Source organism: Coccinella septempunctata, chromosome 5 (assembly GCF_907165205.1).
Source record: "Coccinella septempunctata chromosome 5, icCocSept1.1, whole genome shotgun sequence".
NCBI classification, from domain to species: domain Eukaryota; kingdom Metazoa; phylum Arthropoda; class Insecta; order Coleoptera; family Coccinellidae; genus Coccinella; species Coccinella septempunctata.
In genome coordinates this window covers 1,085,489-1,108,905 of record NC_058193.1, presented here as the reverse complement: position 1 = coordinate 1,108,905, position 23,417 = coordinate 1,085,489, and the positions used below count along the sequence as shown (strand labels likewise).

At 36.5% G+C, this 23,417-nt stretch overlaps 1 protein-coding gene across 1 annotated transcript in view; it reads right to left on the bottom strand.

The window, feature by feature from the left end:
• LOC123314492 overlaps positions 1-22,475 on the bottom strand; it is a 196,573-nt gene extending 174,098 nt beyond the window's left edge. Inside the window, exons 1-2 of the mRNA XM_044899812.1 lie at positions 22,183-22,475; positions 9,594-9,651 (exon numbers count right to left, since the gene is read on the bottom strand). Of these exons, the coding sequence (XP_044755747.1) occupies positions 9,594-9,651; positions 22,183-22,368 (244 nt within the window). The 5' untranslated portion in view covers positions 22,369-22,475. The remainder of the gene's footprint in view (positions 1-9,593; positions 9,652-22,182) is intronic.
• Between the last annotated feature and the right edge of the window lie 942 nt (positions 22,476-23,417).

The following is a 23,417-nucleotide window of genomic DNA, read 5'->3' as shown; positions in this document are numbered from 1 at the left end:
GCATTATCGTCCATAAAAATGAAATTTTCACCAATGTATGGGGCAAATGGCACTACATGCTCTTCAAGAATGTTTCTTATATACTTATCAGCATTCATAGCTCCATTATCAACGACCACTAGGTCTTTGCGAGGAGTCAAAGATATTCCACCCCATACCATAATCGATCCTTCCCCGAAACCAGTAGTATTCAGGAAATTGCACTGAGCATATCTTTCATGTGGACGTCTGTATACAAGGTAACGTCGATCACAATGGTAGAGGCAGAATCTAGACCCATCTGTGAAGAGAACTCTTTCCCAATCGGCCTCTTCCCAATGGATATGCTCTCTCGCAAAATCCAAACGCTCCCTTCGATGGGCTGGGGTAAGAGCTGGGCCTCTTGCCGCGACACGAGGCCTTAAATCATATTCCCTGAGGCGATTTCTTATTGTCCTGTTCTAATTTGCACCTCATGAGTTTGCTCAAGCTGAATTTGAAGGAGGCGAGCGGTTGCAAACCGTTGTCTCAACGAAGAAACTCTCAAGTAACGTTCTTGAATGGCAGTTGTTACCCGTGGTCTACCCTGTCCTGGTCTTCGGACATTCATACCTGTCTCCCTGAATCGCTGCAACATTCTGGACACACTTGTATGGGAAACTCCAAACCTTTCTGCAATTCTTGTGTATGTCCACCCTTCTTCTCGCAAAACTACTGCTTGGGCACATTCCTCTTGGTTCAAATTGCGTGTTTCGGGTTGTATAGCGATCGAGTGTAAAAAATCAAACGAAAGAAAAAATATTGATCACTAGACTTGATCGAGAACAACTGATTTTAGAATGGAGCCAATATGTACATTCAAAATCTGATAATATCATCTTTTTTTATTCCTGCTGGGAAAAAACATCTGTATTGAAGAAAACCGTTGAAAGTGGATAACATATGGATGCATAATTCTGATAAAACTAATTATCATTGAGAACACCTTCAGTTGTAGAATAAATTTGAGATTTCCATAATGTGCGTTAATTTTTTTGCGCAGTGTAGAATCTAGATTCATGTGTGTGCTGAACAACTCTTTGAACAGAGAAACAATTAACATTTAGAACCCCAGCAACATAACGTTGACGTAACTTGTTGAGGTAGAACAGAACAAAAACAAGAAAATACGTTATCTTTTATGTGTCCGAATCATTTTTCGAAATTATTCCATACATTGAAGTGAAAATAAAATATTCTCAGAATTGCACCTGAATCTATATGAATATACGGGAAGTTGTGCGCTATTATTGTCTGAAGTTCATTCGAAATTCTACAATGATTCCAGTTATTCATCTAGCATTTACTATATTAATTGATTTTCCTACCTGCTAATTTCTTCCTGAATCCGATATCGGATAATAGCGATGGTTTTGGCTATTGTGACTTCGTTTGCTGCTGCCGAAAATAGTTGAGGCGTAGGAGAGTCAAAGAAAAAGGTAGGGATCCTTAAGAGGGCTCTGCACCGTTTCAGTTCAAAAAGAGAAAATAAATATCTTACGTCAGAAACCACTAATTTATATGAGGTTTTCATTATAATTCAATTCAATCAGTTCGTCATTTCGGAAAGTCAGAAAAAATTTTATTGGTCAAACGGAAAAACAAATAATTTTTTTTTTCATTGAAGAACAAATATTCATTCATGTTATCAACTTAGTTCGTGTCGAACAGTGAACGGGAGTACACGTGCGATACCAGCGATACACATTATCACTTCCGTACCATCTGCTTCAAACGTACGTAAACAAGTATTTTATTTTCATTCGGAAATTAATCAAATTCTGAATAAGTTTTCCATATAAATCGGTTGACCTTAGGGCAACTAAATAATCGAAATCATGGCTAACACCAATCCATGGCAAACTATGAAAAAACGAAAATTTTCAAATCTTTCTCCAGAAATTATCGAAAGTCCACCAACTGAAATCAGCAATAGATTTCAATATTTAGAAAACAATGCAGACACTGATGAAACCCCACAAATCACACCAATTATACCCAAACCTCCATCTTTATACACGGAGTAACAAACTATCAGGAAATGAGAAAGAAATTAGTAACAGTAATTGACGATGAACAATATTATTCAAAAGCACTCTCAAACAACTGCATCAAGATAAACGTCAAAATACCAGACATCTACAGACAATTAGTAAGATTTTTACGTGATGAAAACATTATCTTTCATACTTACCAGATCAAACAAGATAGAGCATACAGGGTGGTTATACGAAATCTTCACTAGAGCGTCGCAATAGATGAAATGAAATCAGAGTTACAAAAATTAGGACACACAGTTAGAAACATCAGTAACATAAAAGACCGAATGAAAAACCCACTTCCACTATTTTTTGTCGACTTAGAACCAAAAACAAACAACAAAGAAATATACGATGTTAAATTCATATTAAATCAAAAAATAGATATCGAACCACCAAAAAGAAAACGCGAAATCATCCAATGTACCAGATGTCAAGAATATGGACATTCTAAAAGTTACTGTAACAGACCATATACATATGTGCGTTAAATGCGGCCAACAACACGATTCTAAAACTTGTACAAAACCAAAAACAACTCCTGCAAGATGCGCCTTATGTGATGGTGATCACCCATCCAATTAAAAAGGATGCCAAGTTTACAAACTTCTGACAAAAACGAAGAACCACAACCAAACCCTGAGACAACCTGTCAGACTACAAGACGTTCCAGAAACTACACATGAAGTAGACCATAATGCCGCTAAACTAATAAATGAACCAAAAAGACTGACTTATGCCCAAGAACTTCAACAAACCAAGGCGCAAGAAGATTATCTTTCACATAATCAAGAAGCTACCCTAGAAACCGCGATGACATCCTTTCTCTCAGACCTCAAATCAATGATTATGCAAATGATGAACCAGAATCAGATTATTCTTAATCTCTTAACAACACTCGTTAATAAATTGAAATAGCAACAAAAATGGCGGGGTTTATACGTATCGCTTCATGGAACGCCAATGGCCTTCCAAACCACAAAAATGAATTAGCAGCTTTCATGAATATTTATAAAATAGATATTATGTTGGTATCGGAAACTCATTTCACAGACAGAACCCACTTCAATCTCCCACAATATAAAATATATTCTGCTGAACATCCAAATGGCAGAGCACATGGAGGCTCAGCTATTCTTATTCGTAGCAACCTTAAACACCATGCGTTGCCCAACTATATTACTGACGAGATACAAGCAACAATTATCAGAGTATATACAACTACATGGAGCTTCGAGGTATCATCTATCTATTCCCCGCCACGACATAACATCACAGAAAATAAATACTTGGAATTCTTCAATAAATTCGAACAAAAATTCATAGTAGGAGGAGACTGGAATGCCAAGCATACTCACTAGGGATCACGACTGATAACTCCTAAAGGACGCAATCTATTGAAGGTCATAGTGAACAAAAATTTAGAAGCAGTTTCTTCAGGAACACCAACATATTGGCCGACTGATCCAAACAAAATCCCTGATCTTTTAGACTTTTTCGTCACTAAAGGATTTGCAAATGGCCACCTACAAACAGAAGCAACACCGGATCTATCAGCAGATCACTCGCCCATTTTACTGAACCTAAGTACAACCCCTATATTCAGGAAGAATAAACCTACTCTCACAACACATGAGACAAACTGGAACTCATTTAAACAAATCCTAAGTGACAACATCAAACTGGACATTAAACTCAAAGATCATCAAGATTTGGAAGAAGCCTCCAAATTTATTGTAGAAATGATTCAGAAAGCAGCCTGGGAAAGCACAACAGCGAACTCTAAACAAGATGAAAAAACGAAATTACCTCTGTATATTCGAGAAATGGTTACCGCAAAACGACAAGCGAGAGGAAGATGGCAGAGATCTCGTAATGCGACAGAAAAAAAAGAATATAACTATCTGGCTAGAAAACTACATAAGATCCTACAAGAGTATTCCAATTCACAATTTCAGCACCACATAGAGAGCATCGACAATAACGGTGAATACAACATCTGGAAAGCTACGAAAAAGTACAAAAGACCTATAAAGCGGAATCCTCCGATCAGAAAACTAAATGGAGAGTGGGCTAGCTCTGATGAGGATAAAATAACTCTATTCGCAACACACTTATCGCAAGTACTTACCCCAGATGAACCCCAACCAGGAATCAATGATGCAGAAGTTGAGTCATTCTTGGATGTTGCCTGTCAAATGTCGCCCCCCTGTAAAACCATTCAAACCCAAAGAAGTTTTTTATGAAATAAAGAGGTTGAAAAATAAGAAAGCTCCTGGATACGACCTGATAACAGCAGAAATTCTGAAACAACTGCCACAAAAAGCAATCATATACATCAATACTCTGTTCAATCGAATGATGAGCCTATCTTACTTCCCCACAATCTGGAAATATGCAGAAATGATTATGATATCCAAACCGAACAAACCTGAACATGATGTGAAATCCTATAGACCCATAAGTCTCCTACCAATCCTAGGAAAACTGTTCGAGAAATTACTACTCAAAAGATTGAAGAAGGACATAAATATGAACGGACTCATACCCAATCATCAACTTGGTTTTAGGGAACACCACTCTGCAGCTCATCAAATACATCGTGTAGTGAACACTATTTCCACAAGCCTAGAAGAGAACAAATATTGTGCTGCTGTATTCTTGGATTCATCTCAAGCTTTCGATAAAGTATGGCATAAAGGACTTTTATACAAACTGAAGAAACTACTCACTCAACCATATTACCTAATCTTGAAATCCTATCTTACGGATCGATACTTCGCCGTAAGATATGGTGATGCTATATCAAGCCCAACTGAAATAAAAGCAGGAGTTCCACAAGGAAGTATATTGGGTCCACTGCTCTATTTGATCTATACATCCGACGTACCAGAAAATCCAAATACAACATTAGCTTCATTTGCAGACGAAATAGCAACGCTTACATCTCACGAGAATGCTGATGTGGCCTCCAAACACCTTCAAGAACATCTGACAGAATTAGGACAATGGTATCGAAAATGGCGACTTACTATCAATGAAACGAAGTCAGTACAAGTTACCTTCACCAATAAAAGAAGTATCTGCCCTCCTGTACAAATCCATGATACTCAAGTACCAGTGAGAACAGAAGCAAAATATCTTGGTATTCATCTAGACCAACGCCTCACTTGGAAACCACACATCCTAGCCAAAAAAACACAAATAAACATGAAAATCAGACAAATGTATTGGCTCATAGGAAGAAAATCCAAATTATCACTCCAGAATAAGATACTGGTCTACAAGGCGATAATTAAACCGATCTGGACATATGGCATACAATTTTGGGGATGTGCTAAAAGATCCAATATTCAAATAATACAGAGACTCCAATCCAAAATACTACGCTCGATAACAGATGCGCCGTGGTATGTATCTAACTACATTATCCATAACGATCTAATGATACCATTTATCGATGACGAAATCAAAAAACGCGCAGCAAAGTACCATCAGAACCTTGAAGGACATGAAAACATCCTCATAGACCAACTGGCACGAGATCCCTACAACATAAGAAGACTACAAAGAACTTGGCCAACTGACTTTAGTTAAAGTTTTGTACAGGAGTATCAATTTGTTTGATAACTTCTTCATGACAATTAATAGTTCAACATATTTACTCAATACTTAAGAATAGTAGATTGTAAATTTCAATAAAGAGTTATAAAAAAAAAAATGTTATCAACTTTCCGACGTGAAATTATCTCTCCTATGAATTTCCACATGAAAAAATTTCTCGAAAAGCATCGCCATTGGCTACAATTCGTATCCTGGTAAAATTGAAAAAAGACGTTCGTTAAGTCATCTTTTCGACGAAAGTGGAAACTATTGTAATATTCGTAACTTCTACTTATCGTTCAAGTGTTCTGGCAACACCCCACATTCTGGTTGTCTTTCCTCCTTCACCCCTTATACGGATGGCAAGAAAGTCGCGAGGTATGAACTCCTTTTAATTGTTTAGTCTTCAACAAGTAGAAATTATAAATATAAATACTTTAAACTTGCAAGGCTACTTTAGCATTTTTTTTCCCATCTAATTAAAACAATTTTACTCACAGCAAGTATGTGCATGGCTGGCAATGCCAGCCTCTTCCTGCGATGCAAATTGAAAGTTTTACCACATAACTAATTGTTAATTTTTCGCGTTGAAATGACAGAGAATATAGCCCCAAAATGATTTTATTGTATTTGTAAACTCTGTTTATTACGGATAGGAATTTTGTACTCTCTCTATGCAGACCGAGATCGTCCAAAGTTAAACGTCACTTTCCAACATATCATTTCCCAAGAGTATGCCAATCGTTGTATAAGCCGAAAGTGAATTTATAGGTATCATATAAAATAATTTATGAGTTTTGTTTGGTAACGCATCTGGTGGCATCAATATAACATCCTCCTGAGATGCGATGCTTGGGCTTCGTTATTATTACATATTAATATTTTATATGTCTATCTAACCTTTGACATCTACGTTATACTCATGAGGTATCAATGCTGCCCTGAAAGTAGCAAAAGCCAGCAGTGTATGTGCGATCATCATTTCTCGTTCTGAGATCGAGACGGCTGTAGAATATTTATTGACAGTATTACTTCGAAGGTGCGAGATATAGTTGGCACAGAGGTCGTGAATCCCGGCCATATATCTGCACTCGATCTTTTTGTTATTTCCCAATAGGTTTGATGATCCATATTGTATTCTATCATAGCGCTTCGTGAGTAATTTTTTTATGTTTATCAGGACTGTTGTGAAGCAACGGGACTGGCCCAAGAGGGTGGCCATAACTCAGGTGCATTTGAGTGTCATTTTCATTACATGGCAAAGCATTTATGATATACAGGGTGTTGCACCGGGAGTGCCATGCATTAGAAGTTTATAGAGAAATAACAATCCGATCTCTTCCAATTTCAATGAAGACATCAGTCAGTTAAAACTTCATTTCTCAAATATTTTCAGATACCAATGAATTGCAGTTGTATAGGAAATAGCACAAAATTTCTTACTTCAAATGAAACACCCTGTATATTAGGACATTTTCGGGTGTATCATAATAACAAATGGAGGCTTGTAGAAGACTGAAGATTTCATAAAAGCGCAGTGCACAATCTCAGATCTGTTTTTTGAACTTTATTAGCGCAAAGGTATTCCCGTAATTATGTAGGGATCATTAATTTTTGATATACAGGAAGATCAAATGAGAGTCTCAAAGTTGGAATACAACTTCACTTACATATCAATTTTTAAGGAAAAAATAAGTAGAGTCTCTTAAGGATTTTCTGTATTCAAAATGTTCCATTTTCGTGATATTCGGGAATAACTTTCAGCTAGGAGCATATTATAAGCTTAGAACATAAATACTTGGAATGGACATTGACGTGCTATGAATGTATTTGTTGTGGTACAAACATTCGATGCTTCTCTGTCTAGCGCACTAAGGCAGTGGCGTAAAATAAATAAATTTATATTGCTTCTACCTTTTTGTACGGAAAATTGACGTGACAATGATGTCAGATTCAACTGTCTCAATTGTGATTGGCGACACTAAGCAACTGTCTCACTCCAGTCTTTGGACAACAACAAATGTTTATTGTCCATTCCTTGTATATATGTTACAAGGTTATAAGGTATTGAATATGATCTATGTTCACCCATTCATAAGAATCTCTGTGACCATAGTTCAATTCCTGGCATCTATTCATGACAGTTTTTTAGAACATGTCACAGATTTAGTACCTAATTGGATTGCGGTAAACAGTTACTCCCAAATATCTCGAAAATTGGATATTTTAGATATAGGGAACTCTAAAAAGAGTCCACTTATATTTTCCTCACAAATTGATATGTAAATGAAAAAAATAGTAGGGGAGACTAGGGAGCATTGATACATGGGGAGGCTTGATACAGGCTTATATCCGCGATCTGTAGCCGTTTTCATAAGTTTTATACTAGTGAACACTATTCTTTGGCAAAAAGCATTGCGTGACGTTAATCTGTAAGGCTTACAGTAGTTTGTTTGTGAAATATTCAACGAAGAGTGTTTCGAGGTGAGAAAAAATCGATTTTTGTCCTTTTTTTGTATTCCGACTTTGAGGCTTTCATTTGATCTTCCTCTATATCAAAAAGTAATGTTCTCTACGTAGAATATCTTATCAAAAATAGATCTGAGATTGTGCGTTGCGCTTTCAGGACATCCTCAGTCTTCTACAATCCTCCATATGTGATGTAACGCCATTTTCTCGGGTTACTCGAGCGCCAGCTATTCTTTAAGGGAAAATAGCAAACCGGTAGCTACGAGCCGAATACAAGGTTCCTCGGTGTCTGGGGTGTTAGCGGCAACCAGTGAAAGTCAAAATCAACGTACACAAATTATATTTTTGTCGACTTGGTGCGTTATGCACTCCCTGAGTATCCACGCCAGCGGGGTGCTTTAATAGCAGTAGGAGTGGACGTTGGGGAGTACGGGACGAGGGAAGTTCAGCCACTCCAAAGTGCGTTATGCACCCCCTGAGTAACCCCTGCTTTAATAGCAGTAGGAGTGGAACTTAAACAAGGGTACAAGAAGGGTGGAAAGGGAAGCTGAAGTTCCAATAGTATATATAAAAAAACGGACGGAGTGTCGTCTTACCTATGGTTTCGGTACAGGCACTTGCACACGGAAATTTAAAAATCACCAAATAAAAGGGACGAAGAAAAAAAAAAAAAAAATTCTACTCTGAACGGTGAAAGAGAAACTCAAAAATAAAACTCAACGGCAGAAAAATACGTCACGACGGTGGACAGCCTAAAATCTTAAGCGAGGCAATTAATCGTAAGTGAAGCGTAAATCAATAGCAAGTCAACAGCAAGTGAATAGTACCTGCGGGGGGACATCTGATTTTATACCCACAGGGAGGTGCGGAAATCAGATGTGCCCCGGCTGTCAAAATTCGGTAAAATATGCGTCGATGAAGACATCTCAATTCCGACTTATCTGTGCTAGCGAACAAAAAACACAGATATCTTCCAATTCAGGGTGTTTTATACGGTGCGACATCATTTTTCAGAACTGAAAACGGAATAAAAACGGTGCGGAATGTTTTACAATTCCGAACGATGTCGGAATCCTGAATTGGAAACTGAAAATATTTCTCTCAAAATCAATTCAAAAAATAAAATGTGAATAGCTCGATAACGGCACAGGATGGCTATAGAGAAATGTGCATGAAATGAATGATATATGTATAGGGATTTCCATTTGAAATGAGATATTCGGTGCTATTTCCGATTCAACAGGAAGTCATTGGTATTTGAAAAAAAGGTTCAAACTGACTTATATCTTCGTACAAAACATGGGAGAGATCGGATTATTATTTCTCCATAAACTTTTAATGGGCACTCCCGTTGGGACACCCTGAAAATCATGTGAGCAACAATCGCGTTCTTCAATGAAATGTGGAAAACTTATCATCATTATAACGTTCAGGAAAAAAAAATGATCAACTTTCGTTACTCACCCCTTTCTGTGCAGTCCACTACACAATCCCTGACAGTTGAACCTTCACTCTGGTATTTCTGAAAGAAAAATAGAAAGTATGTCTATATTAGAAGGTATTTAAATCTTATACTGGATGCTCACCATAATTTGGGAGGCTTATATATAGTTGGGGAGCCCAAGAGGGAAATTCGGGATTCACTCGAGCGTGTCAGATTAATATAAGGGGAGATACCTCGAATCCTATAGAGTATTTCTACCAAAAATAAGACCTGTATATAGAGAGAATTGTCTAGGACAGCTTGTCAGAATAGTAAAAAAAACAATCATTGTACATACTCGAGCGCGTCAGATTATGATAAATGTGGTTAATTACATGTTGGAAAGTATATATTTTCTGAATCTCATAATTCAAGCGTGTCGAAAATTTGTGGAAGGGCGTCAAAGTTGCAAAAAAAAAACGTCACGTGTACATTCTCGAGAGCGGTGACTTTTTTCTTAGTTTGAAGCTAATGATTCAAGAATAACGGAAAAAATATATAATAATCTGACAGTTTCAGCAAGCCGGAACAATAAGAATTAGCCATAGAGGTCACAAATATCAGTTTTTTTTTGAATTATTCCTTCTCCTGGGCTTCAAATTGTTTTCGCATTCATCATAAAAGTTGTAAAACATTACAACAATTTTCTACAAATTTTGTCGGAAGCAATTTTTTCTACGTTTGAACGTTTTTGAGATATATGGCGATGAATGTACATTAGACTGGGTTTCTACATTGACTTTGGCCTTTCGCATGTGTGGCTTAGCTCCTCGCCCTTATAGCCCTCTATCTCGAAAACGGTTAGGAGTATGTAAAATGGCTTCAGACGAAAGTTGTATAACTTTGATGGATATCCTTCATTCTTTCTGTGCTATCCATTGTCGGTAATTTTCAATAAATCGGTGCATTCTTACATTTCCTGATTCTTGAAGACTTCACTTCTTGTTCCTATTTATAAAAACTCTGGTGGTAAAGGTGCTGTTGGGAATTATCGTGGTGTTAGCAAATTGTCTGTCTTTGCAAAATTTTTTGAGAGTCTTGTTTTGGATGTGCTTTTTCACTCTTTTAAATCATCGATACCGGAGAATCAGCATGGCTTTTTTACGGGTCGTGGTATTGAAACGAATTTATTAATTTACACTGAATTTATCTCGCGAGCTTTGGACAACCAGTTTCAGGTGGATTTGGTGTACACCGACTTCAGTAAGGCTTTTGATAGGGTTGGTCATAATTTACTTTTGTCTAAGCTTGTTCGGGTCGGTGTTCATGGGGATCTCCTTAGGTGGTTCTCTTCTTATCTTTATAAGCGAACGCAGCTTGTGAGTGTCAAAGGATTCAGGTCGGCCCCTTTCGTCGTTACATCTGGGGTACCACAGGGATCTCATTTAAGGCCTATATTGTTTTTCATATTCTTGAATGATATTGGAAGCTGTTTCAAATTTTTACACTTCCTCCTTTAAGCGGATGATTTGAAAATGTTCACAGAAATAAAATCAGTAAAAGTCTGTGTACAAGTTCATAGGAACTTGATGCATTTTCAGATTATTGTAAATGGAATGAATTAGATCTAAATATAAATAAATGTTCATTCATTTCATTTTCCAGATGCCATGCAAGTATTGAGTTTCAGTATCGGTAAGGAGAGTGAATCGGGTTACAGTTTTGGGAGTGATATTCGACTCAAAATTGTCATTCGTTGCTCACCTTGACTCTCTCATTGCTTCGGTCAGTAGGTATTTGGGTTTTCTTTGAAGGATACGCAGGGATTTCAACAATGAAGCATCTTTGAAAGCAATATATTTTTCGTTTATAAATAGCAGAATCAATTTTGCCAGTATTATATGGAATCCAATCAAAGATTGGAAAGATTGCAAAATAGATTTATTAGATTTTTACATTATAAAATGACAGGTATTCATATCACCACAGGTATAAGCCAAATAAGATCTCGTTATCATATGGAACTATTAGAGCACCGAAGGATAAAATCTGATCTGACTTCAATGATACTTTATCACGTTCCTAGGAGAATGTTTAAAAATAAAAAATTACTTGATCATGTTAGATTCAATAGTTTATTTAATCAATACTGTAATGGTTTAGACCCCTTTAATATGAATTTGAATTCATTTAAACGGAGTAAATTTTTTGTTGTTGTTCCATATTGTTGCCACTTTTGTACACCATAGGATATTGTTAAGATTGTTTTTTTTTATGTATCAGAGGATGCTTTTCTGGGTATGCCTGTTTGTAACCCGAAACTGAATAAATAAATAAATAAAAATTGTATTCTCCTCAACTTTTATAATGGATACAGAAACGATTAGAGGTACAGGAAGGGAGATCCTTCTTCTTGTTACCATCTAATCTTCAAAATCCACTAGGTCTCCATGACTCTCGAGTAAATCCCGATTTATGCTTCATGATGCGGCCCACAGACAGCTCCCCAATTAATAGACATGAGAAGTGCACTCTGGACCTAGTTGGATACTGTTTGTCACAAAATATAAATACAGGATGAGATGAGACATTAATGCAACAAAATTTGGGCACAGTTTTTCTATACAACATTGAAGGACTCTATTTTTGATTTTTGTCGGAAGGCTGTCTCTTTCGGTGCTCGGATCCCTGAATTTTGCTTCGTTATCTCCGAAAACGGTCATACGAAAATCACTGAATTTGGTATCATATGCGAAATCTCAAAGTGATACCTATTTTAGCGATAGACAATATTTTAGAAATCAATTAACACAAACCGCGTATTTGAATTCCTTGAAATTCGTTAAAACGTAAGATTTTTGGGAAATATTCACATATGTGGTGATTAACAAGTATAATAGAATTCCATACGAATCTCGAAATGCTTTCCATCACATTTTTAGATTCTTCCCAGAAATCTTGCGTTCCATGGAAAAATTGCAAGGGACAATTCAAGGGGGACCTGGCGCCACCCGCGCTCAGGTCATTGACATACTCTCGACTATGTAATCGTGAGAAGAACAGATCTCAAAGAGGTGTTGGTCATTGAACCCAGAGCAGATCTGGAGTGCTGGACTGATCATAGGCTGGTAGTCTCGAGAATGAAGATCTCAATGCTCCCAAAATGCGCCTTGAAATCTCCAAACTACAAAACCCTTCTACAAAAGAAAGATTCATTGCTGCCGTCAAAGATAGCCTAACACCACCGGATTGTAACGACGACATTGAGAGTCATTGGTTTCGCCTCAAATCATCTCTTACAAATACAGCGAAAGAAATACTGGGCACAGAACGCTCCCGAAGATCCCCAGACTGGTTCGCCGACAGCGACACTCATATTGTACCTCTTCATTGGAGGCAAAACACGAAACAGCAAGTATAACAAGCCTGGCGATGTTGCAGCCCAAAAAAGTTTTATAAACATAAAACGCGATGTCCGTCAAGAAATAAGAAAACTTAAGGATTGCTGGTGGAGAGGAAAAGCTAGGGAAATACAACCTCGTGCCGATAACCATGACTACAAGCTTTTTTTCGAAGCTATTAAAACTGTTTATGGTCCAAGCAGAAAAGCTAACTTTCCTATGAGAGATGCTCATGGAGCTATTCTAACTGATGATAGAAAAATTCTCGAAAGGTGAAGGAGCATTACTCACAGGTCTTGAATCAAAATAACGACTCGGATTTATCCATTTTAGACCTGCTCCCCGCGTATAGTTCGATGACATCGCTTGATGACTAAATCTCAATGTCTGAAATCATAAGGTGCAATAAAAAAATGAAAAATGATAAGTCACCTGGTCTAGACGGCGTTCCAGCAAAGATATTCAAAGCCCTGGATAAATACACTGTCAATAGTTCCCTAGCACTATTGAGGTGCTTTAGTTATCAACCATTATAAGAACAAAGGCGATACCTCAAATTGCAACAATTACAGGGGCATCTCGTTGCTAAGTGTGGACGGTAAAATTCTCTCGAAGATTTATGGCTAATCTTCTGATTCCACTCTTACAAAAGCTATTACCTGAATCGCAGTGTGGCTTTCGACCAAAACGAGGTACGGTGGACCTAATTTTTACACTACGACAGCTGCAAGAGAACAACAATCAAGGATCTATACAGCCTACATCTATTTAAGTAAGGCCTTCGACTCGGTGAATCGGAGAGCGCAATGAAAAATCATGGGTTGCCTCGGAGTACACGAAAATTTCTTAGCAGTCTGTAAAAGCCTTCATACCAACAACACCGCTAGAATACAGCATAATGGCTCCACAAACGACCATTTCTTAACCAACTCCTTAATAAAACAAGGCTGCGTGTTAGCGCCTTTACTGTTCAATATTTTCGCCATAGCTGTCTCGCTAATTGCTGACATGAGTATACCTGTGAGAGATGTTGGAATAAAATTCAGATTTGATGGAGACCTATTCAACCTAAAGCGCCTCAGAGCAAAAACAGTACAAAATTTATCACGGAACTATATGTAGACGACTGCGCACTTATCACTAGAAGCTCAAAAGATCTACAGATAATGTTGGACACCTATAAACATATAAACGAAGCTTTAGGCCTTAGAGCTTGTCCAGATGCGGCGAGCAACGCACGATTGACTACGCGCGTATTATTTCATGTAGCGTCCACATGTTGCGTTTGTCTACGCGTCAAAACGCGAGTTTCCAGTCCAGTATTCCCTATTATTGAATCTTCGGTTTCCAGTGTGGATGGTTTTTTCTCTTTTGAATTACTTCCTTCACAAAATATTTCAACAATTTCTTCCCAACATGTATTTTCAGTAGGTATTCATCTATTGGAATATTCTGGAGATTCCATATTCCACAACAGAATTTTCTTTTTCCAATTCTGACATATAAAGTGGAACATTTTAGAACCTTTTTAGAACTCATTGACGTTGTGTAAGTTCCCGTAACAGTCCTGGCAAAATCAAATGTTTTAATAATTTATGTATTATTTCGTGTAACGCAGTACTTCTTTATTCCGTATAATCCTACTACTCGCACTAATAAAAATTGTTTACTTATCTAAAGCTCTTTTTTTATCTTCTGAATCACCTCGTTCAGAAAATATATTAACAATTTCTTCCCAAATTTTTTTTTCCAGAATACGATTAGAATATTAGGATGATTCCATATTCCACAACAGAATTCTCTTTTCCAGTTCATCGATGAAAAGTTCGATATCGATGTTATCGAGTTTCATTTCGAAATTTCACTTAATCCGTCCTCACGCGGCTATCAACGCATGTGTACTGGACGCTACCATTGGGAACTTAGTATCGAGAGTAGTCGAGATCCCTGCGATTGCTTGCGTCGAACTTGCGATTTTATTGCATGCGCGTATGCATGTGGACGGGATCTTAGACTCAATATCGACAAAACCAAAATCCTGGTAAGTCCGCCAGAAAGCCTTCAAACAGATATCAGCCTGAAGAATGAAACTCTAGAACAGGTCGAGCAGTTCAAATACTTGGGAAGCTTCATGAATATTATGGTTAATAGACACGTAAATACACCACCGTATCAATTCGGCATTCTGGAAGCTAAAAGACAGAGTGTTTCAAAATCACGACCTCAATCTGAAGACCAAGACAGCTGTCTACAAAGCAGTGGTCCTCCCAACGCTTCTTTACGGAAGCGACAGCTGGACGCTCTACAGGCGACATATTGAGCCGCGTACACATCTGATCAAAACAGCCAAATGAGCACATCGCGCCGAACGAGCGGAGAGATCCGCAATTTGTCGGTCTATCAAAGAAAATTCGTGCTCAGTGTGGACGGGTTTAGTTGACATCTTTTCCTCTAAGCGAACGCACACATTTAAATATAGATTTCTCGCAAGAAACGTGTTTGAATTTAATAAAATGGTATGAAAACCGCCCAATTTTGTCATCCTCACTGTGAATGTCGCGCAATAAAAAAATGCTGTTGACGCTAGGGTCTCGATTTTTTTGTAGATATAATTATGAAGACCATCTACTACGCCGTCGTCTCTTCTTCTTCTTCTTCAGCAACTCGTACAGGATTATGAAAAAGGCACTAGCACAACCCAAGTTTTCCACCCTTAGGACATAGAATACATAGAATGATTCCTTTTTTTCTAAGTTTCCATCGTATACGTTCGTATAAATGACACATCCGTTGGAGCGGCTCCGAACACATGCTCATGCTGTTCGTTTTTACATTCTTAAAATGGTTAAACTAACTACCTGAGTTCAGAAACAAGAAACAAATTGTGAACCTCAAATCATTCTTCATTTTTAAAAATTGTACTTTCAAATTATTGGAGCACAGATTTTAGGGAAAACAATATGGAACCAAAAAATCGAGTGAGCTTTGAACATTGAGGTGGACATAAACGGACTTAAGGAATGAATCTAAAAAACATGTAATGAACTTAAATGCTAATCCATCCTCGAAAAAAATTTGTCCTCATAACGTTCATGCTATCCCGTAAAGATTTTTCGTATGTTAGCCTAAGCCAACTAGAAACAGACGCCGCAATGAATTAATTGTAGTACATTATACACCCCAGTATGCAGGAACGAGTTAATTTAATAATCAAGTCTTTTGCGTTTCCAACAGAATGAAGCCAGAAACCACTGAAATATTAAATAGTTAATTCTTCCTACGTACAGCCTGCTTGACTGTTCACTTGGTCTTTCATGAAGAGAATTCTATTGTAGAACTGAGAATGGGGATCAAATGAGTGTTCGCATTCAAAGGAGAACAATGGAGTGAATTGAAACCTTCAGTTTTGTTAGGGTTATGCCATTGATATATAGGACTCGAGAATAGGGAAAATTTATGTTATTTTTTAAAAGATTTCTGGAGACCAGTTAAGTTTTCAAACCCTAAAATATTGTGGATATGTGGTGTTCTTTATTATTTTTATCATACTATTGACAAGAATTCATACTATGTCTGAATTATTCTTCTCGAAACGAAACCACCGTAAACATTTGAATGAGAAAAATAATAGGATCATTCATAGAAATCTTTATTTTTAAGACTGACTCCTCCTCTGAGTCTAGTCACAAGCGTTTCCAGCATGTTACTCGGGTTACTCAAAGTCGACACGTCAACTCCTATGATTTCGAGACGAAAATGGCGGTAAAGGCAAAGATTAGCGAGTCACTCACTAAACTTTGGGTAGAAGGGAACCAATATCTTCCTAGTCCTACAAACCTCATGGAAAAGAAGGAAAAAGATAATTCAGGATCAAGGAAATTCATGTTAGTCTTGAATTCTTGGAACGAATTTCACTCCTTCCTCGACTCATTTCCAATTCCGTCCTATATTCCAGAAAATACGATTTCAAGACTGAAGTCGCGTAACCTTTATGGTCCAAATCTTTTCTCAATGCAAATGTTATGGAAGCCACTCACGTGGCAACAAGAACAATAAAATGACTCACAATTAGAAGAAAGAAATTTTATATAAAGTCGCTAAAGGAACTGAATGAATATCCTGATGATTATAAAATCATCTGGACTGAACAAACGTTCAGTATGTTACTGGAATTATTACGGCCTAGATTAACTAAAAAAAATCAAAATACTAAATGATACTAAATAATACAAAATAGTAAATAATACTGAAAAATCACAAATCATGGACGTTTGGAATCCTCAACTTTTTTGTACTCCTTCCTAAACAAATTCCTGGTTGTCTTTATTTTCCTCTTCGCCCAATTAATATCCACCACCTCATCAACAAATTTTTTTTTCACAACAAATTCCTCATAGGCCCCATTTTCAGGCTGACTACTGGAATATTCAGTGCTTTTCACCTCCCACAGGCAAATTTTCTGCGTTTATTATTCGTAGGTGGTTGACAAGACAAGAATTCTTGTCTTGAATACAAACTTCTTGTCTTGAGAAAAGTCAAAAAATTGAAAAAATCTTGACGTTTTCTTGATATATTAAATCTTGTATTGAAGATCTTGAAATCTCTTGATTAACCAGCGACACCGTACATGGTGATTCCCATAGCTGGGCATAAACTCGTTAATCCGTCAATCGTTAATTATTAACGAAGTTGACGTTTTCCCTAACGGATTCACTTCTAAGTTAACTTAATTTTTTATAAACCGACTCGTCAACTTCCGTTAAATTCTCTTCAAGTCCGTTAATAGTTAATCCGAACCAACTAATTACCAAGCACAGCTCTGCGACGCCGTGAAAGACACGTTCTGACAAGTTGGTTCATGTTATAATACATACAGAGCTATTTTGGGAAGTCTTTTGTCTTGCATCCTCAGGATGTGTAGTTGCAGAACTTCTGCATTCGATACTTTGTGGAACCATCTGATGTGCATTATTTGTCTTAGATGACGTTATTGCGTTTGTTCAAGGTCTTTAATATGTCGCCTGTAGGGCGTCCAGCTTTCGCTTCCGTAAAGAATCGTTGGGAGGCCGACTGCTTTGTAAACAGCTGTCTTGGTCGTCAGATTGAGGTCGTGATTTTTAAACACTCTGTCTTTTAGCTTCCAGAATGCCCGTGATGCCGAATTGATACGTTGGTGTAGGTATTTCCGTGTCTATTAGCCCAAGTATTCGAAACTATACTCCATTCAAATTCATTTTAGCAGTCTGTTGGCCATGAAATAATTATCTCAAGTTTTTGTAACTAGAACGGAGTGAGGTTGGCACTCATGAAATGCCGTTAATGTCATAACGCCGTTGCCACAACTAATATCAATTTTTATTACAAAAATGTCGAAAGTGAGACAGGGTTTCAGGAAGTGCTATTTGGAATTCAGGTCCGGTCATTCAAATAGTTATACCATGATATTCTAAAATTCACAATACGTCAGACGGTAGCGAACATATTCAATGTAAGAGAATTTATATAATGTTTCATCTGAATCTAAACGACTTATATTTCAGCTGAATATTTCCACAATCAGAAAGATTGTCAATGATGAAGATGACAAAAAATTTCCTTCTATTGGGAGACCCAAAAAAGTGGTGGCATTTGAGAATTTTATGTTTGAGTGAATTAATGCGAAAAGTTTACTACAGGATTTTCGATGAATGTCATCGTAGAAAAAGTTCCCGAAAATTGATTTTTCTATTTTTCATTTGACTTTATCCTATACAATGTAAATGTCTTAAGGTACCAATAAATACCTAATTATTATTATTAGATCAATGTATTAAGATGAACAGCCACAAATACGCGCCAGTTGTCCTGTTAATTGTTTATTCATGTGAAATTTTTGTTCAAAGGTGAAGTTCGTCTTGACTTGAAACTGCCTTTAATTCCTTTTACTTATATTGATACAAGATGATTTTTGTTGAATAATTTAACATTCTTGTAATTATCTGTTAATTCCTTCGGGAGATACCCATTCCCAACCACTGCATCATATGCATTTCATCTTCGGGTTAATATTTTTGAAATCTACAACTGATGTAACGTATTCAAACTCTAGCCAAAGAAGATAACGAACATTAACTATCCTCAAGCTAGTGCATATTAGGATATTATACTGATCTCTTGTATTTTTCATGCAAATAACTGCATTTGGTATGCCTTCAATCAGTTTGTATAAACTTCAATTATGTTTGTCACATATTTTCCGAAGTGATTCGACATTGCGATAAAATACGTAATAACAGAAACTTTTACGTAGAACAGGCAACATAGAGTTGATTTAAAACCCAAAAATGTTTTGACAAGCATCATAACCCCACATTTTCGTACTATACAGAGTGAAATGTGTCAAATTTCCATGGCTAACCGAGTGCTAAAATAAAAGTGAATGGAGTATAGTTTCCATGAGATGTTATGTAACTGAGATTTGTAATTTTAGCCTTGAAAAAGAGTAAAAATTGCTCGATACGTCGGCCAATTGAAAAGGATTGTCGTTTTATTCCCACCCAGCCCTACAAACCCCTAATTTTTGTCAATATCAGAATAAGGAGGATACCAAAGAATATGTCGAGTAATAACTACCCTAAATCATTATGCTCTAAAAAACAAAATAAGCAACAAGCAATAAATCAAATTGAACAACAAAATGAAAATGTAAAATTTTTAAAGTCAATGAGTTATCAAAAAGAATTCGAACACTCTTCCGTAATACTATTGTACACATTGCTCTGAAACCAGAAAACACGATAAAAAATGCTATTTTAAATAAAAAACTGTCACAAATAAAGAATTTTTGAGGGAAATCATTTTTGAAATTTCTTGCTTGGATTGTTCAAGTCAGACTGACTTGAATCATCTTAAAAACAAGAAAGAAAATATAACGGCTTTGACACATCATGTAGATGACATCCTTCCTTCGTTCAACTTCGCCGAGACGTAAATATTGGGTCACCAAAAATAATGAAAAAAGAGAATTCTACATGAGATGATTTCCATCAAATGTAACAGCAGTTTCCAGCGTTTCGATTCAGAGTTCAGTTTCTTGTGAGATAGCTGTGATTCATGATGAGCCCGAATCCTTCAATCCTTTGCACTTATAACTTTATGACACCGAGAATCTGTTCACAGGATGAGCCATGTTGTGATTGGAATTTTTGTTGTCTTTTTTCTTCTCTTTCTATTCCTTACTCGATGCTTGGGTAGATTTCATAAAATAAATTGAAAGGTAATTTTACATCTTCAGGTAATTTCATGACTGTTTAAAAATTTCTGGGTGTGTATTTGTATAAGTGTGAATTATGTGTGTTATGTGTTAAATATTCGTTTATCATTCCGGAGCTCTGAGGATAATTTTGAATAGATATAAAACCGTCGGCGAACTGTTGAATTGATTTCTCAAAAACTTATATATCCTATATATCTAAATAAAGTGAAACAAATATTTCAGAGTGTGATTTGAAATCCTCAAGACAAACCCAATTCTGGTGAACAAGTGAAGGGTTACTTACTCTCCTGAGCTCTGAGATCTAAACCTGCTTCTTCATTGTTTCCGTGCATTTGCCTATAAACCTTTGGTCTTTGAATCGATTATTTCTTCTCGCGCACTATCTTTGTGTGGTTCATGTGTTTAACCTCTCTTGGATATAACTTCATTCGATTGTTTCATTAAGGCCCGGTACTTTCACCTTCGAATAAATTTTATTCACTGTCAATAAGTATCCGTCAAATAATTTCCCGAGTAATTTCCTATCTGAAGGATACCTTATTTCGGTGCTTTCAGATGAAATTATTTGACGAATAACAATTCTGTGAAAACACGGTTTACTACTTTTCACTGATTAATGTAAAATAAGAGACTGCATTGTAGAAATTGTCATAATTCCAACTGCAAAGCAAATATTTCGTGAAAATCACACAAAAAATAACCATACATCCAGAATCCTCAAAATTCAACCAATAATGACGTACCGACATTCGATCTATGACAAATAAAATCTTATTAACGAGTTTCAATGACAGATTCATTCGATGAATAACATTATCTGAAAGTGAAAAGACTGCATTTTTACTTATCCTAAGGATAAGACTTATTTATCGAATAAATTTAGTTATTCGGACGTGAAAGTACCGGGCCTAAGTTTCCGATCTCATTTCATTCTCATCTGTCAGTTGATCTCTCGGTCGCCTTCTGTATATAACATTCTTCCTCTGTCCTCCTCCAGGTCGTGGTCCACTAGCCTCCTAACTTCTTCATTCATTCGGATGTTCTTCCGCTGTTTCGAATAAATTTTTTGCTTTCGTCCTCATAAATTCGGTGATGGTTTCCCATTTCAAATCACGATTAATCCTTTTGTTCCTGACAATCCAAGGTGCATCTATTGTACATCGTTGCAGCTTGTTTTCTGTTGCCTGAATTCTTTGGATATGGCTCTTTGCCGCGAATCCCCAAGCACCTGATCCATATGTCAGTTGTGGTCTAGCCACTGCTTTGATGTCCTCTGAAGACTAACAAACTTCCGTTTGAACAATTTTTTTATCCAGGCTCCTCCCACATTTGTATATTTTCTGAATAACTTTTCAACCAAATACCATAAAAGAACTTAACTGCACTCCATCCCTCCTAGAAGTTGCATGACAAACCCCTCATTCATACATAAAAAGTTGCGTATTTCAAAATAAAAATTCATGGGTTTGTGAATTTCTCTACAAAATAGTGAATTCGGTGCGTTAGGTACTTTTTACTTACTGTGTAAGTTTTCTGTATAACCACTTTTCTAGATCAATGATATTGTTTCCTTCCATCGATTCCTCTGTGAGTGATTATTTTGACATTTCATTCGAAATGTCGAAAATTTTAAAGTTAGAATGGTTTTTGATGGTTACTTCCGCGTTTAAGTACAACAAAAATTAATTTCTGGTGCCATAAAATTCATGCGTGAGTATTATAAATGTTTATTTATTTATTCATCGAATGAATCTTTTCAAATTTCTGATTAATATGGATTATAGAAAATCATCGTTAAATTTTCAATTGAAAGTTTTTCAAGTCAAAGCAATAAAATTAACGTTTTCCTATTATTTTTGAATGTGGTCCTTCTCAACACATTCAAAGTATTATTTTCGATTTCTATAAACTGTAATTATTATTTCATAAAAAAAATTATCAAAGACAATTAATATTGAAGTATACTATACTCACAATGCAGAATTTATATTTGTCCCCTTGGCATTCTCTGACAGGCATATTGGTATCGTTTATACAAGGTGTTATGGATCCGACTCCATCATTATACATTCCACATATGAAGCATTTCAAAGCCATTGCACTCCCTAATATTCCGATCAAAATAATTCCTACGAAGAATTGAATACCGCAAAATGCCATGATGTTATTTCGTTATTTTTTATCAGAAACGGGATAACGGCCAAACTCGAATATCTGAGCGCAAATTCGGGGAGATATTAAGGACAGAAAGACCGCAACAAACGGCAGAATAGCGCAAACTGAACTCCCGAAAGTCCCGAAGAGCGGACGATGCCTGACTTGCGTCGTGGATCCTTGAAGCTTTTAGCTTATCATGAAACTTCCTTCATTTTGAAATGGAAATTGTACTTATGCCCCATATTGTTTTGAATAACTCGGAATTTTGGGAACATAGTTTTCTCGAACGAGAGAATTTTCATTTTGTGTAAATCTGCTATTTTCCATATTCGAGCAATTCTGTAGAATGAATTTCTGAAAAATTCCATTTGTGACACAGTAGTAGTGAAATCCTTCACTTTGAAAAAGCGTTATCTGAAACGAGTTTTCAGTCTAAGATTCCAAGGGCATCAGACATAACTTATTTTTTGACAAAGTGTACACCTATATGCGTATGTTTTCCTTCTGAAAGCGTGCGTATCTGCTAACTGGGTTGATGGACAATATAGATGTTTTTGGTGAAAAAGCTTCGAAAAATTGGACTAACTCAACTCAAATTCTTACGACATATTTCCATACCGGGTTAGTCTTTGACTTGTAAATACACACCTTAATGAAAGAAATTAAGGGATCAGAAAAAATTTCAAAGTTGAAGGTGATTTTCAACAGGCTGTAACTTAGCGAAAAATCATCGTAGAGTCGTTTTGAAAAAAGCAAATTGTAAATCCAAGTGTCTAGTTTGTTAGATCTGAACTTAATTTGGAACTTCTTCCTTCAAGTCTACGGACTGTAACAAATTTTTTTAGACTCAATCTCCGAAAAGTTTAGTCCACTTCTTTTACAACCTCGCGGAGATATCGGACCTTGGATAGAAAAGGATCATTTTGTTTTTGATAATCGATATCTCAGCAACCAATGATCGCACATAAAAATGAAGGTGGTTTCCGAAAACTTCAATAAACCTTCTACGATGGAAACTATGAATTTTTTTTTCATTGCTGACTTGATTTTGG